Source organism: Atractosteus spatula, chromosome 8 (genome assembly GCF_055471065.1).
Source record: "Atractosteus spatula isolate fAtrSpa1 chromosome 8, fAtrSpa1.hap1, whole genome shotgun sequence".
In the NCBI taxonomy this organism is placed as follows: Eukaryota; Metazoa; Chordata; class Actinopteri; order Semionotiformes; family Lepisosteidae; genus Atractosteus; species Atractosteus spatula.
In genome coordinates, this window is record NC_142713.1 from 21679900 (window position 1) to 21697503 (window position 17604).

At 36.6% G+C, this 17604-nt stretch overlaps 1 protein-coding gene across 1 annotated transcript; it reads left to right on the forward strand.

Annotated features, from left to right (window-relative positions):
* The first annotated feature begins 12514 nt into the window (after window positions 1-12514).
* On the forward strand, window positions 12515-17338 carry dusp6 (dual specificity phosphatase 6). The gene is made up of 3 exons (XM_088923775.1): window positions 12515-13528; window positions 14024-14458; window positions 15550-17338. The coding sequence occupies exons 1-3, from the start codon at window positions 13129-13131 to the stop codon at window positions 15855-15857; spliced, it is 1143 nt and encodes a 380-aa protein (XP_088779901.1). The 5' UTR covers window positions 12515-13128; the 3' UTR covers window positions 15858-17338.
* Window positions 17339-17604: the final 266 nt, after the last annotated feature.

Consider the following 17604-nt stretch of genomic DNA (forward strand, 5'->3'; position numbering starts at 1 on the left):
TATCCCTTTTCAAAACGGTGAGAATGGTCTGGTCCTTCTATGGGCCGTGGAAGTTTTTATGGATGGTCATGTGGGCGGCGAGCTGTAATAGGTTGGGAACCTCTGTTCTAAACAATCTAACAAAGGTAACACAATCTATGTTGTGAATGAGCTTGACATGTGTATGTTGTTTGCAAAAAGGGCTCTCTTGAAAACTGCAATGCACAAACAAAAAGCGTTATTTTTAAGTTTAGCTGAAACATTGAAAATAAAGTTAAATTTTTGTGTAGAAACTCATTTTTAACCAGCTGCAAACTGTTTTGATCATGGGTGAAGAGGTTTTAAATGTCAAACCAAACAGGCACAAGGTGCAAGGCATGACCACAGTACATCCTGGACAGCATACCAGGCCATCACAGATCATACACTTGCAAATGGAAAAAAATATGCCACTTAAATAGCATGTCTTTGCATGAAAGGGGCCGGAGAGGAAACCCAGATACTGAGAGAATATGCAAACCCCACTTAGAAGGCATAGTCCAAGAATTAATCTCTGGATCCAACAGCTGTGAGGCAGTAGTGCTGACCCTCACCCTACCATTCATCTCCACATTAAGTCTTTGATAATCAAGGATTTCCATGGTTAATATGGAGGTGTCCAGAAAAAGCCTGATGATTCACCCCAGCATTGAAAAGCATTTATACATTTCTACAATTTTATATATGGTTTAGAATTTTAGCATTAATTTCTTTTCATTATGTCTATTCTTTAAAAACCTCTAAAAAAATCTGTATTAACAGCTGCAATGGTGCAGTTCTAGTATTTTCAGTATTTGTTTAGCTTTGTTTTTATTTAGTTTTCATGCAGTTTATAAGAAGGGATATAAGTTCTTAAAACTAATGAGTTTTGAACAATTATGAGTCTTTTAAAAGTCCTTGGTGATATCTTGGAATGTTTCCTTCATTATAATGTGAAAGTTTTATCATGGACAGAATTAAGGGTTTAACATGTATATGAATAAGGCAAATAAAAAATTCACTAAGTTTTTTTTCACCAAAATATTAATCCGAGATGCCACTTCAAATATAAACTTCATATACAATTTATGCAAGCTTTCTTAAGAGTTCAACAGTTTAGAATCTAAGAATTAATTTAATGCATTAAAAAATAGTGCAGCTGACAGGCACCATAATTCTGCTTTCATTATATTATTGATATTTGTCATTTGCAATACAGATTCTGGCTTTGTGTTGATAAATTCCAAACCTATTTCAGTATTTTTGAGCCCTTTGGAGACAAAAATTAAATATCACTTAAATTGTCAGATGATTGTTGATTCTTGTGATCAAATAACTAATATTACCAACACAACTCATTGGTGTATCCTGTATGCTCTGTGCCTTATTTGAAGGAAGTATTTCCTTGGAAATCAGTATGTTAATTAAGAGTTGAAAATTGACACTTAGGTGATATAGGTGATAAAGGGTTGTGATGATACAGGTAAGTAATGGGTTGGATAAACACTCAGCTCTCTTCAGAAATACCCAGATTATCTGTGTAGCCGTATGCCAAGAAGTCTTACAGTGAGTGGAAACATTGCAGGGTTATGTGTCTTTTGTTTAACAAGAAATAAATTTACATAACTTGTTTCTATCAGTGTCACCTCTTTAATATACACAGTTAAAATGAAGATTAACAAGTTATAGCTACTGAGTCCTCCTTGTTGTGCCTCCTAAGTGTTCAGAACTGAACCAAGGCCTTAGTTTTTCAGATCTTTTCCAATACGTAGTACAGGCTTCCTGTTTTCCTAATTTCTAGCCCATTCCACACTTCAACTTGTTATGGGATTTTTTTATCATTTGTTTACAAAAGTTGTTCAGGGATATTCACTGGGGTCCACTGGTGTGTCTCTTCCTGTTTTCATTTTACAAGAACAGAAGTTCCACAGAGCCATGAAAAATGGCCAACCTGGAATAATAAGCACTTTCTGCTCTCTAATCAAGTAGCATAATCATGCTGCCTTTGGTACAATCTCTGTAGGGAGTCCTTAATTCACAAAATTAAAGCTTGATGCCACAACAGTGTTATTACAATAATATTGACAAGTACAGGTTACTTAGGGTAAGATGACCACTAAAAAAAAAAAAGAACAGCTTTGTTTTGGAGATTCAAAATTCTCTTTCAATACCATTGCACACAATATTGACCAACCAAGTCAAAGTGCATCTCATGTATTATTCATATATTATATTTATATATGTATTATACTGTATGTATTAACTATTAAGATTTATTTATTATTAAAATATTAGGCCTGTACTTCCCTATTCTTTGACAGCTTCAGCCCCAAAGGTTTTGATAAATAAAAAGCAGAATGGTAATAGAACTGGAAAAAGTAGTAGTAGAGCTTAATTAAGTCAAGAACTGATTTCAACAAATCATAAATTTGATCAGCTGAAAGGAAATGCCTCATGACTGACATCTTTCTTCAATGAAAGGTGCTAAATATTGTGGAAGCAAATCAAATTTGGGGAGAGAAAGAAAAAATACTCATCTCAAAGGAAGTTGTGCGTACCAGCCTCAACAGCAGGAAAGTAAACAACAAGTTAGCAAACAAAACACAGCTGACCTCTGAACCCTACAGAAACAGTAAGGAGCAAAGTTTCCTAACCAGACTCCCACCAAGAAAAAACAGTATAATAAAGGGCTTGACAAACTGCAGAGACAGAATGATTGAGTCTGCTGATAAAAGTGGAGCCACGATTGTTTTGAAAGATCACAGACAAAGGGTCATAGCCAGGCACCACTTACAGAATGAGCTCCACCCAACAGCACAGGAAAGCAGGTTACTAGTCTGGAGTGGAAACAGCAGAACGTTTCCCTGAAATGTGCAGACATAGGGAAGTGACTCAAAACAAAACCCAGAACTGCATTTGTAAGCTCAATAAGAGTAACAATGGGATTAAGTGGGTATCAGTGATTAACAGTGGGATTAGTGATGGGATGAACTGTCAAATTATATGCATGTATGAATAGCAATAATTTTCTAAGGGTGTTGCTTGTGTGTGTGAATGAAAGTTAGCTTGGGCACAAAGATTCCTCTTGCAAAACAAAAATACTTAAAGCAAATGTCTTCCATTTGGCTTTTATTTTAGCCATGCTTTCTTTATAGAGTAGTCTTTTACATTATACAAATGGATGCAATTGCTGTGTCTTTCCTGTAGTGTGCGCATGTGAACAGGGGCAGGCACAATGTGAAATGTGATAAACAAGATTGTGTTCAAAGTTTCTACTGAATTTGCACCCATTCATGTGACACTGTTTAACTGCCACGTGTCTGCTCTGAAAATAAAGAAATGTTTATACACAAATTGTTTTTGATTTGTGGTCTATCAAAGGGCCCAAGGCACAGCTTTCCAAATCAAAACCATGCACCCTTGGATAATAAAGAGCCTGCTGGGCTCAAGATATAAAACAGTCAATTTCCTTGAGAGTGTAAGGCATGTGTTTGTGCTATCACCAAAGAGAATGTTGTGAACAATTGAACTAATCACTTTTTAAAAAATCATTACTACTCCTTAGATGTATAGATTTACAAACCAGCTTTTGACTTAGAATACCATACAGCTTGAAATTTTCCTAATGGTCTCCCTGGTGAGATTTTCATTGACACCAATCCGAATGCACATAGAAAATAGTTCTAAATGCACCCCTACTGTTAGCGCAGTAGGACATGCTGTAACTTCCTGCTAAGATGTGGATACAAAACTGTAAACTTATGTCTACAGTTCCTCTGTAACAAATGTCCCCCACAGAGTTTTGTCTAAATGTAAACCAGCAGTATTTGTTTTTCCTGCAAATGGAAAAGATCTGCATTTCATGTATGTTTTTAGAAAGATAAACTATGTGGATTTTGGATATTGATTAAATGTTTTTTTAATCAATATAATGTAATTTTGATCAATTTGCTGTGCACGACTGACTGTGGCACTCTGGAGTGACTTTAAGTGTTGCATAAGTATTGCACATTATTAGAGAATGAGTTTAATAGGCATGGACAATGACATGATATAAGTTCCTGAATGCCAAGCTTGGTTAAAATTTGGAATGAAAGCAATATGGGTATGTTATAAAGAGAACAACACCTTTGTGCCATCTGTATTCTGGAGACTGGGCTAAGTCAGCACACTGGCACTTGCCTTTTGAAGTGTTCACAGTCAATGGTTTCTAACCTGACAAGACGTTAAAGCTAAACACAGTTCATCAATGATAGGAAATCTGGGAGTCCACAAGTCACAACACCTCACTAAATCAATGGGTAGATCCAAGTGAGATGGTCTGTTAAGGAATGTCTAGCGAACTCTACAGAGCTCTACTTAAAATGATTGATGGCAACCTGACAGGATAGTGTTCAAATGATTAAGGCCCGGGATGTCACTTGGTGCCTTCCTGCAGCATCATTGTGATCTGACACCATTCCAGTAGCATAACATATGTCCTCATGTAGTTTATGTAACAGCTTTCTATCCTAGAAAATGTATAATCCTGAGGATGCACTTCCTGTAGTCTCTTAATATGTTCGTAAACTACTCATGAGAAATATTTGACTAGTCCTCAATTCAGAATCTCACCAGCTTTTTCAGGTATTGCAAACTGTGCTTGTAATCAGCTTTTTTCAGCTCAGACCAGAAGTATTCTGGCAGCAGCAGGAGAAATAATCACTCTGATTTGTGTGGTCTTGGCGCCTTTTCAGTTATTGAGTGTGATGTATGCTTGTATATATTGAGTACACATAATAAGGGATAATATTATTAAGTTGTGACAGATTTGGTGACACTTTAAGTTGGCAACAGAGGCTTGGGATTAGGGCAGAAGGCATCAGTTTTTACCAAAAATATCCTGGTAAATTTTGTAAAACATCTGTTCCATAGTTCTATCAAGGACACCAAGATGAAAGAATGCAAACCAATCCTTAAGCAAAACTGATATAAATTTCTATATTTTATAAAAGGGATGGTATTGTTTTTCAACACGAGTTTCACTTCTTTTGCTCTGCTCATATTCCTGGTGCCAGTTCAGTTTGGTTGTACTTCATTCAGTCACACTAAATGGTCACATTCGATGCTGCCAGTTGAGGTGTTGGAAATTCATGTCTTATGATTTTATGATGGCAATGAAATATGCCATATGTCCTATATTCACAAATTCACTTTTAAATGATAGTCTTGGAGATTTTGAACCTGGGGATGCCAGTTTGTTTAAGGAAGATTCACTATTGTTGAATTTGGTGTAAGTTATCCTTCCAAACCATTTTCTTTTAAAAAAAATATTTTTGTTTATTTTTATCAACAAACAAACTATACAATTGAATCTTCATCATCCACTTTTCTGACTTCACATTTAGGAAAACGTTTCCTAATCAAGTAACAAACATTTAATTATTCTTGAATTTTTCATGACAGCCATCGCCGTTGATGGATTACATTGTAACTATCACTAGAGTTGTTGCAACTGCTAATTTTTATCTTATATTTTAAAATTCTCTCAGTTTCCTCAGGAGAACATGTTAACAGGTATTTTCATTTTTTTAAACTACCATATGACTAAAGGGTATTGACATTTCACAATAATTGAATAAATCTGAATTATCCATTTAAAAATATATGTACTAATTTTTATGAGTTATTCTATTGATATATATAATATATTTATATATATATATTTACCACATTTTAATTGATAAATGTTGGAAAATTCTGAGGCTTCATTAAGAACATGAGTATGTTGGTAGACTACTGTAATACCTTCTCTTTCACATTTTTAATGAGATCCAAATACTTCAGTGATTTCCAAACTAGGATGCTTTTCAAGTAGAATAGAAATTGGATTATTCTGATCCCGCACTTTGATCTGGAGAAGTAGGTCTGAAAATCCCATTATTTATCCCTCCTTGGGAAGTGCTGGCAGAGCAGCTGAATAAACACAATTAAATCATTTGATTACTTCAACTTTTCTTGTCATCTGTTAAGAGAACAAGGCAATTGTACCTTCCAGTCAAACAGGTGCCTGAGATTAATCTTTCAGTTCATAGTGCTGAGAGACAAAGCTCTGCAACTATTAGAAACAGTGGGGTAAATCAGCCTTTTGTGCCTCATGTTAAATATCAGCATTATTACTAAAGCAAAAAAAAACTGTTCAACACATACTGCATGATAATCTCACTTTAGGTGTATTTTTTACCTGAAAGTTCATGCTGCTATACTAGCAACAATTTCCCTTCCTTGTTTTTCATTCATTTTTGAAGCACTTTTAGATTTGCACGTTCTGTCCTGTTCTGTAAAAAAAAATAATTCACTGCCAGCTGTTCTGTACCTGCTACTGTAAAAGTTTTATTATTATTTTGATTATTTATATTGCAGAGTAACAGAGTACGATAATTTTGGGATGCACAACAGCTGTTTTTTTTTACTTCGGAACAGTCAGTTATTTTGTGAATGTTTTTTGTTCCATGTTTCAGCAACCTTGATAGGTACAGGCTGAATTGAAGTTCAGCATAGAAAAGAAATTCTTACAATCCAACCATTATGCCTTTGGTGACATTTTTAAACTAGTACAAAGATGCCCTCAATATATATTAGAAAGAGGCTTCAAATGATATTTTACATAGATTTGAAATATTATTAATATTATTCTTTGTAGCCAGAAATATTGTGAGCTAAGGTCTATGAAATGCTTCAGATTCTTGGAAATCTTTGATAAATTCATATCCATCTATACTAGCAGACAAGTGAATACAAGAATTTGGAATCACTGTGATAAAATATACTCAGAGATATAATCAGTAAAAGTGTTGTTTACATTATTAAGATGTTGACATTAAAAGCCAGCTTCTTCTCTAGTGTTCAGAATTAGAATCTTAGAACAGCCGCCTACTGTATGAGACACATGTACAGTGCTACAAAAGGTATTCAGGTTAGTGTTTCAGCCAGTATCTCTTAAAATGTTCTTAGAATACATTCAAATGCATCATTGAATCCCAGAATTCAAATGAACTTGCTGGATAAATTAGTGGATAACAAGTTGTCATTTACGATGATTTCCTTGTGACCCATTTTATACAGAAGGGCATCAACTGTAGCAATGTGAGTGAAGCTTAACAGAACAGTAGCATCCAACCTGAGATTTAAACCCTTGACTCTGCAGACCAGAACTTGAGCTCATGCTGCTACCCTTCAACCATGTTAAAACACTACAAAAGAGTTAAATCAACTTATGATTCATAAGGCATACCTCATACTTTCATACATTCATTCACTTATGATCAGCATTTTACTTCAACTTAACAGTAAACTAACCATGCTTTCTCCCTTCCAGACTGATCACAGCATGGATGGCTCATATCAGGGTGCCCGCTTACCTGTTTACATACAATACTACATTAATGCATTTTTTACTTAGTTTCAAATTCTATGGAATAGAATTGAAGAAAAATTATTAAAATGATTAAAAGTTCTTTAGTGCCCTCTTTAACTGTGTCACATACGATGACTGTCACTGGAGGGTTTTCTGACCTAATTAAACTCTAATTTTGGCCAAGTGTATTTCTCTTATTAAAATGTACCACCTCCCTTCAGGGGTTATCAGGGCCACAGATGTTATGACTGTAGAGAAAGAATGAACTTCAAATCAAGATGAGTTCAGGAAAAAATAGAGAGGGGGTTACTAGGCCCTTTTGGTTGCTGATGGTTATTTGATCTTATGCTTTCAACCAATTCTTAAAGCATCCCATAATATCTAATGGCTGGAAAGCATGTTTCAGACTCTAAATACTCTTTATTTAGAAAAGTATCTGCTGTTTTCAGTCTTTTCTTTTACTTATTCTTAATTTACAATTGTATTCTCTCTTCTGTTGATCCTAAAGATTTTACTTGAAAGACCTACCAGATCCCTTTATCACATCCCTCCCAGACCTTTTGATAAATTGTCCCCTAGTATTTTCCTCTGCTGAAGATTAAGTTCCTTGAACTTGAGTTTAAGTATAGGACATCCCTTCAAGCCCAATCCCCTTGAACCATTCCCAGAGCAAACATGAATTTTTAAGACAATACTCTATAAGACATATTTCTAATGCCATGTACAATTTTAACAAATTCCCCATGTTTGTATAGAAGAACATTATCATCTTGTAGCTTGATCTATTCAGATCTCAGAAACTTAGCAAGGATGGGCATGGCTTGTACTAGGATGAGCCACCACTAAAGAAAACCAGGCTGCTAATGTATGTGATGTTGGTGAAGCAGTAGTTAGCACCCTTTCCTCTGGACAAGAACATCCAATCCAATGCCCCAGTATGATACCTTAAGATACTGTACTATAGGAAGCAGGAAGTAGGAAAAACTAAAATTTCAACTGGTGGAATAATATTCCATTTCCCCACTTTTTCTGGGGTGCTGTGTAATGTCAACACTCATGTAAACTGGCTACCAATTTTTAAATCTGTACTGCAATTTAGAACAAAGCTTTTTTGTCCTTTCCCTCCTGCTGAGGAAAAAAAGATGATGTAAAATGTTGAATTAACATAATTTTAAAGTAAAATATGGATTAACGCATCTGTAGTTTCTTTATGTAGAGGATCCTCTATTTTGTATTTAAAACATAACTACATGAAATGGCACTATGTTCTGTATATTAAACATTAGTTCTCAGATATCTGCCCACTCCTGGATAATACTGTATATAAGGGTGAGGTTTAGTGAATGTATAGCTGGGTATAAAAGTAAGCAGTGCAGTTCAGATCAACTGCCTTTTATGCAAAGCACCAGAATTTAGAGCAGAAAAAAGTCCAAATCCCAGAAACATTCCCCTGTGATTTACTGTGAATCAACATACAGCTGGTTTCACTACTGACATTGTTACACCGTAACATCACTATTTTTGAAAACACATGTGAATCGCAACAAATTAAATGAGTAAAACAAACTACATAAAAGGAATGGGCAAATTGACATGAAATGAAACTATGGAACTTTAAACATTTTTTTAGATTGCCACAAAATATTTAGCAATGGATTTATTGTTGGAAATTTTCCCTTATTAATCATACACAACTGGAGTGGGTAATCTTAGCACCATTACATCTTAAATTTCCAATGTCTTTATAGAACAACAAAGTTTTGGAAAAGCATGCAAAAGAGAGTACTATGTATTTTCATAGTAAAAAAAGTTACATACAGTTATGTACAATAAAATGTATAAAAATAGCCAGTAGTTCAGTTTCTATTGAATGGTTTTACTGAATCCAGATCAATTGTAGATTGGATGTAGATTTGTGTTTGTCAAATGTCAGTGGGTTCTAGTGTGATATAACATAAATGAATTTATTCAGCTATAGATTGCTGAAGTATCTGTGCTATAAACAATAGAATATTGCAACTGACTAAAAACGTGTTTACCTGGGTTTTAATATGAAGCTAACAGTTGTTTTAAATTGTACTTCTGCTTCAGCTTTCTTGCATTGCTTTCTTGTCCAATTAAGAGTAACGTATGAGATAATCTTGCTTACCCTTAAGGCCTTGAATTGATTAGCTCCAGAGTACATTAGTGACTTACTACCTCTTAATACCCCTCCAAGTTATTTGCTGGAGTTTTTTCCTCAACAGGAAAAAGGTGAAACCTTGGAGACTCTGCTTTTCTGTTCTCCTGCCCCTAGGCTCTGGAATTCTCTTTTGTCTTACCTTAGATCCTGTAGGTCTGTTGGTATATTTAAAACCTGTTTAAAGCACTGTTTAAATATGTTTTATTGTAAATCACTCTATTTCGTTTTCACATCAAAAGCACTATCTATACCAACGCTGTCGTCTTTGGAAACCGAGATTCAGATTGCCCTGCTATCCAAGGGATCAAATGTGATATTTTAATCTTTGTTAGCTTCTTCATCCTTTCCCTCCTATGCGATATCAGCTTAATGTTTATAAAAGGCCAGCGACAGTTAGCTGCCTCTGTATGTGCTATTGCCCTTATGACAGTCTGAGTACAGTCTAATTTGTCATCAATCGGTGCTTTGTCTATCCTGTATCTGAGCGTGTCAGTCCTTGCAAAATTGGGCATCATCAACATGCCCACCCCTCTGCCCCGCACCCACCGACACACGCACGATCACAGAACACAGAAGCGTACACGCGAATCAGATCATGTTATTGTCACCTCTGTGTCGACATGCTTCTAGAGGAATTAAGAGTAGCCCATGTGTATGCTTTAACTTTTGCGTGGGGGGTGACTATTATCTCACATATAGCCAGCAAAACGCCACCCCCACAGACTGTAGTCCTCGAGTCTGCCCTAGAGCGTGTCGTGCATGGAGGAGAGACAAAAATAGTAACTATTTGCCTTGTTGCTATTGCCTACTGCCCACGCTGCACTGTATAGTAGATGATCAGACTGATTCCATTTCCCACCTAGTAATGTGTAACAATATACTGCTAAGAATGATAGAAATCTCTGTACTACCCACGCCTGCTCTGCAGCACCTACGAGTCTGAAGGGATGTTAGAATGGTTTTAGAGGTTCTTTTGTTAAACGCCGAAAAGGGCTTTAAAAAGAATGATAAAATTCAGCAGTGTCAAAAGAGGACACTGGCTAATTAGGCGAACATTTTTATCTGTGTTGTTGTAATTAGATTTTTTTAGAGTATAAAGCCGGGTATTACCTACTTACAGTTCATCAGTGTTGTGCATTTCCACACACGTTTTTCTTTCTGTGTAAAATACGTTTATTCAAAGTTAAACAGTTCACGAAATGTGGATAAGCTTCTGTATACAGGTCTACTATTAATAGCGTTTCTTGACACCTGAAGCCTTAATTCTCCCCAAGATATGCGGCTATAGGGAGGGAACAAGGAGTGGGGAAGAGTAACATTCCAAAATGTTCAAATCGAGGATTGGTCACAAACAGCAGCCGCTGACCCCTCAAGAAATATTAAAAAGTACGGAGTTAGAGAATAAACGAAAAGACTGCAGCTGCTTGAACGGGTATTCTCTTCCCAGCGAAGTGCTGTAATACCGAACTGTATTATAACAGTCTAAAAAAGAAGTCTCAATGTTCTTCAGTTATCAGCTGTGTTTTGACCCATCACAAATCTCGGGAGAAGCACACTGTGAGACATGGTGCTCGACAGTGGTTCACAAATTGGCACTCACTTTATTGTGAATGGGAATAACCAAAACATAATATTTTACATTACAACAACAAGCAGTTACATTGCATCGTATTTAGTTCACAAACAAGTCCATTTTTGTGTATTTAAAAACAAACATCAAAATCCTTCTGCTCCCTTTGTTCACTACCTAGTGCTATAGCATTTTGACCTTATACAAGTTACAGCCTATTTTTTTTAAATCAATGAGCTTCAGAGAATAGAAACACACAAGTAAATTAATCATAGAAATTACAGTCCGTTGCAAATTAAACAATATGCACACCAATTGTTTAATCTATGCCCCTTTATTTTGTAATAAGGTTTCAAACTGAATTTAATAAAAATAGTTGTTCAGGTTCAGATGTGCAGATTAACATACGCTAAGTGGGCCTAAAGTGATCGAATTATTGTTTTGTTGCGAAAAAATACATTCTAGTTATAAAATAACCACTTTGAAATTAATTTTATATCTTTGGTTTGTTTGTTAGCCTTTGTTGTTTCATGAATCTTATGCCGATAATACAAATCTGTTTCTCGTAACTGCGACGTCCTTGAATGCTTTGATCTTTAAGATGAAGACATTGTATTTTAGAATGATTATAAGAATACCGGGGATTAAGAAGCGATTAACCCTACATTTAATTAGGCAATTATATATACAGTATTTAAATACGCGCTTCGTTGGGAAGCTGAAAATAAGCGTAGACAATTTGGGAAACAAAACACAGTGAAAAAGAAAGCCGTTTAAAACACATTGTATTTAATAGATTTCGATATATCGTTATTTCTCTAGCCCTCGAATTAAAGTATGAATTTGGGAAGAGTTGGATTCAGAAAAATATATTAGAATTTATTATCGTAGGCTGATTACGGAAGAACTAGTTCTTATACACGAAAATACAGTTCCCCGTTCTCACCACAATATACACGTTTTTCGTTGTAAACAAGTTTAATTATTAGTCTTATGAACGGCAACTTTTACTTTGTACTAAATATAATAGTTTTTGTATGCACACGGGTCAAAGTAGTGTTTGCGCTGCCGGACTGCAGCGCAGTAGTGTAACCGTCTATCTAAATAGAGTGCAATGTCACTGTGTATTTAACCAGAAGGAAACATGAGAACAAGGAAGGATCCCCCACCAAAAAAAAAACACCCTCCTCCCGCCTTTCCTTGCACAAGCTCCGCTTTTGCTGTTTGTTTGCACTCGGCTGATCCGGAGCGGAAATTCCTTTCCGTTTTTGTGAATGACAAACTTATTAACAATTCATCAACACAGTCTGTTCCATCCGGCCTCGTTTCCAAGACAACCCTCTCTTGGTGCGCTCTTATTGGCTGGTCTGCAGAATGTACCCATTGAAACGCTCTGTGGTTGTATCCATTCAAGAGCTTGCCGCGGCTGCGGGCGTACAGAAAAGGATCAGCCTGCCCGCATAAGGAAAGGACATACATTTAATGTGTGAGCCTCGACAAAGCAGGTCAAGTCTTCATAGGGTAATAGGGTGGTTTAAATGAACGAAGGTAACGATATAACAAACCAAACGACTTCTGCTTCGGATTTTCATTCTTATTTTTTGTACTACAAGAGCGAAGGCTGAAAACTTCTGCAACGGGAGGACAGAACAGTAAGCGGCGTATTCTCTCTGCCATAGTAGCTATTGCATTCAGTGATTCATTGATAAATGCACAGGCACGCTCTGCAGAATCCTATGAATGAGGACTGGTGTAGGGCATCTGCAAATTAATATCAGAACCAACCTTTTCAATTTAGCATGCCCAAAGGACAACAGGGTGTGAAAAAATTCTTGCTTCATTAGCGAAATTGTTCGGAATTGATTTATTTTTGTGTGCGGTTATTTCCTCAATGCCCTAGTGCTACCAGTTAAGGTGCTCGCATCTTTTCTATTGTGCAATTGTATTTTCCTCCCTGCTCTTTCGGAAACATTTTTTTTACTAATGCTAGATAAGTTTAAAACCGTTCATTTCGATTCGGCAATGGCGATCAGTAAGACCGTGGGTTGGTTGAAAGAGCAGCTCCAGACGAGAAGCGATAGCTTGCTGGTAATGGACTGTCGAGCCCAAGAGCTTTACGAGTCCTCGCATGTCGAGACGGCCATCAATGTGGCCATACCAAGTCTCATGCTCAGGCGGCTCAAAAAGGGCAACCTGCCTATCAAATCGCTGCTGGCAAACGGGGAGGACAAGGAGAAATTCGCCCGAAGATGCAAGACGGACACGATCGTGCTTTACGACGAGTACAGCAGGGACTGGAACGAAAATGTCGACGGAGGTTCGGTGTTGGGCTTGCTGTTGAGGAGAATGAAAGATGAAGGATACAAGGCTTTTTACTTGGAAGGTAAATATTAAGTTATCAAAATGTAATGTTCTTATTGAACCTTGAAACGTGTCTTTATTAACTGCAAGCTGGAAATGCCACAGACCAGTAGTTCAAACGTTTGTGTCCAATATAAAATGTGTTTAGGATGATCAGTTTAGCCCAGTCAATTTTTGTCATGGTATTGTATTGTTACCTATCATACAATAACCACTAGTTATCTGAATCAAAATCTCAATTTGAAAATAATTTAGGATGGCATATGTATACCCATAGCCTACAGTAATGTGTTGTGTATTTGTAAAAAAAAATGTTTACTTATGTGAAGGTCTACCTGAGCCGCTGTGTTTTTCTGATTTATGAAGCAAATTGCAACATGAAGTGAATATTGTATATACAAGTATTCTGGTTTGAATATCTTACTATATATTTTAATTTCTTGCGTATGTACATCTATACTGATATATTTGGGCTTGTTTTATAATTGTAAAATGTGAAATTGTTTTTTTTTTATAGGCGGCTTTAGTAAATTTCAAGCCGAATTCCCTGCCCTGTGCGAGACAAATCTGGACAGCTCTTCCACTACTAGTTCCCCTACCGCTCCGGTGCTCGGGCTAGGAGGGCTGCGAATCAGCTCGGATTCTTCAGACATCGAGTCCGACATCGATCGCGACCCCCACAGCGCAACCGAATCTGACGGCAGTCCCTTATCCAACACCCAGCCCTCCTTCCCCGTGGAAATCTTGCCTCACCTTTACCTGGGGTGTGCGAAGGACTCCACAAATTTGGACATCCTGGAAGAATACGGCATTAAATATATACTGAACGTGACCCCAAATCTTCCCAACCTGTTTGAGAACGCCGGAGAGTTCAAGTACAAACAGATACCAATCTCTGACCACTGGAGCCAGAATCTCTCTCAATTCTTCCCCGAGGCCATAAGCTTTATTGGTAAGCACATTCTTGTTTGAATTTATGGATTTATTTTAATTTGAGTGCAGAAAATGACAAGTTGTTAAACAACTGTTCTTCATTCTTTGCGTCAATTAAAAGTTGTGAAAAAATACGAAGGAATACAAGCAGAGAAATTAATGTCGGGGGGTGAAAAACCTCATCAGATCAATATGATGAATAAGGAAATGGTATTAAGTTATTACCCGGGACAGTAAAGCCTCACAACGCATTCTGAATTTAAAGAAAAATCTTTAATATTTTAAATATAAAGTTTTCTCTAATTGAAATATCAGCTTCGTATTGCGGTTTATTTTGTTTTATTGGAAAGTGATGTTACTGGGATTAGACGGACCACTTCATAAAGTTCAATTTGAATTAAATAGTGGTGTTGCTGCTTGTTGTGACATCTTTCACTCTTATTAGAGTCCTAATCCAAGGTTAATGTAATTATAATACAAAGGGTTATATTGAAGCTGGAGGGGGGAGCCAGTAATTTGATCCCAGCAGGAAGGAATTCTTCCTGGAAGCAGCAGAGAAACTAATCTAGGGCATTGTAATGTGTTTCCTTTCACAAAGAAGACCATTTTCAGGGTATGTTTACATCCTGTTCCTGTTAATGGGCTGCCCCCATGACTTTCCCCTTACTCTGTTTAAATGCATGAATGTTTCCTTTGTCAAAGACATAGCAGTTGGAAGAATAATTTAATAGACTTTCAAAATTATTTTTTTCACGTCTGAGACAATGCCGGGTTAAGATTTTTTCTTTACCATGTTCAAACACTTCGGAATGTGTTGACTGAGGCTTTTACTGGAATTTGAGAGCGACTACAGTAATTGTTTTAATACAAGGAGAAACCTTTTCTCAGACCAGCTATTGAGTTTTTCATGCAGTAGTTTAATAGACTGAAAGGATAGATTTTAAAGTATCAAAAGGTCTTTTGTTTTGCTTTTAGTCATCCTTTTACAGCACGAATAAACACTAATCTCCCTCATTCAAGCATACAAGAGGTTTAGTGCTGCATACATTTATATTTTCCTTATAGTTCTGCTAAACATTAGACTTAATTGTTGTTTTTTTTATGTTCCAGATGAGGCTCGTGGCAAGAAGTGTGGAGTTTTAGTCCACTGTCTCGCTGGGATAAGTCGGTCGGTCACAGTGACTGTGGCGTACCTGATGCAGAAACTCAACCTGTCCATGAATGACGCATACGACATAGTCAAAATGAAGAAATCCAACATCTCCCCCAATTTCAACTTCATGGGTCAGCTGCTGGACTTTGAGCGGACTCTGGGGCTGAATAGCCCCTGTGACAACCGGATCACAACCCAACCCCTGTATTTCACCACTCCCACCAACCACAACGTTTTCCAACTCGACCCCCTGGAGTCAACGTGAGACCTGAAAAGCAGTGACCCGAAGACGACTGCTCCTGAAATTTTCTCTTCTGTCATGCGTGACATGATTTACACAGCTGGGGTAAATGAACAGCTGCTGGGCATGCTTACTGAAAGGCGTGGCTGGCTGATGTGCGGAAGCAGCTGTTTCAGAAAGGGAGCTCTACCTTATGCTCTCTCTCTCCTTCTCTTGGACTCAAGAGTTTTACTTGTCCCAAAGGCTAGAAGATAAAGGTGCACGGTTGCATGTGTGCAGCAGACTGGGAAGCTGAGAATTCCAAAGAAATGTGGCTGGTTGAACTTGAAATGGTATTAGCACAGGCACCTACAAACTTGGTACACTTGGGTGCTCTTTCTTGTCTTCAGTGAAGACGTGCCTGAAATGAGAACTGAATACTTTGCTAAAATAAAGGCACAAGCTTTTGTTCTCCATTTTTTCATGGAGCAATGTTGCAAATGTGTGTATATATTCTGTATATATGTCTGTGTTATGAATGAATAGTAAAGCCCTGCTCTTGTATGTCAGAAAGGCCCTTAAAAAATCAGTGAATACTGATGTTTTTTTTGTTTTCCATTTCATTTAAGCAACTAGAATATTGATGAATATAATCATTTAATATGCCAAAACAAATTGCATAGGCTTTCAAGATTTTAATTCTGCATATACAGTACATATATAATATATTTTGGATTACATTTGACTGCTTTCTGATGGTTAAGGTGTGGGTTTGATGTAAAGGCCTTTCTTTTGCAACCTTACGCAGAAATCTGAATCATCTTGGTTTTCATGCCTTAGTTATGTACATAAAAGTAGAATTACTGTGTTAGCCCTCATTGGAATCACCATGATGCTCATCAGATCACTTTAAATTTAAAAAGAAATCATCTATGTAAATTTTTCACCACTACTTCATTGTGAAGAGTATACAGATCTACAATAGAATGATGCATCTTCAGTATTCTGTTTAAAATTACAAATTTGTATTGTTCTGGTTATTTTTTAAAATGTGTATAAACATACAAAGCCTACAGTATATAAAGGTGATCTGAGTCCAAATGAGAGTGCATGCTCCTGCTTATGTAATTCAGATATGTTCTTTATAAGATCTAGGGCATCCACTGGGGATTAATACATATACCCCAGTTTTTATATTTATTGGGACCTCAGAGGGTTAAAGCTTGTATTGTGCATTTCTGTAGAAGGATCTAATTGCAGTTTTGCAACAGAACCTGGATAATTGAGAGGTATTACCTCTGTTTTCCTCTTCAGGGATGTTATATTGTATTGAAAAATGCAAAGTTTTGTTAAAAGGAGACAAATAATTGGAACTAGTTTTGGGTGAACCTGAGGAGCTGGCAAAGGGGGAGTGAGACTGTGCCCTTCACTTTCATCGACCTGCTGGTATGAAGCAGGATATATAATCTTAAAAATGTATAAAAGAAATAAATTATTAATAAAGCACTATTTTGTCTATTCAGAAATGTAACTTGGCTCTTGCATTTTTTGGGTTGGTAAAGTCCAAGACAAAATATGATTGCATATCATTGGATATCTTTTTTGAAATTGTAAAATCTTGTAGAAACATAGTGTGCTATGTAATACCAAAAGTTTATAAATAAGATTAGTGGATTTTTTAGGAAATCATTGTGTGTGAAATATTTGCCTGATCAATATTACCCCATTGGATCAGTTTTATTAACCTGGAGGAATTTTACACATTAGTTTAGAACTGCTGAGGGACATGATA

What these genes read in the sequence shown, in the direction of transcription:
- dusp6 (XM_088923775.1), top strand. Translation starts at nt 13,129, where the DNA reads ATGCTAGATAAGTTTAAAACCGTTCATTTCGATTCGGCAATGGCGATC. An exon ending in CAAGGCTTTTTACTTGGAAG is followed by an intron (nt 13,529 to 14,023) that starts GTAAATATTAAG and finishes TTTTTTTTATAG; the next exon opens with GCGGCTTTAGTAAATTTCAA. An exon ending in CGAGGCCATAAGCTTTATTG is followed by an intron (nt 14,459 to 15,549) that starts GTAAGCACATTC and finishes TTTATGTTCCAG; the next exon opens with ATGAGGCTCGTGGCAAGAAG.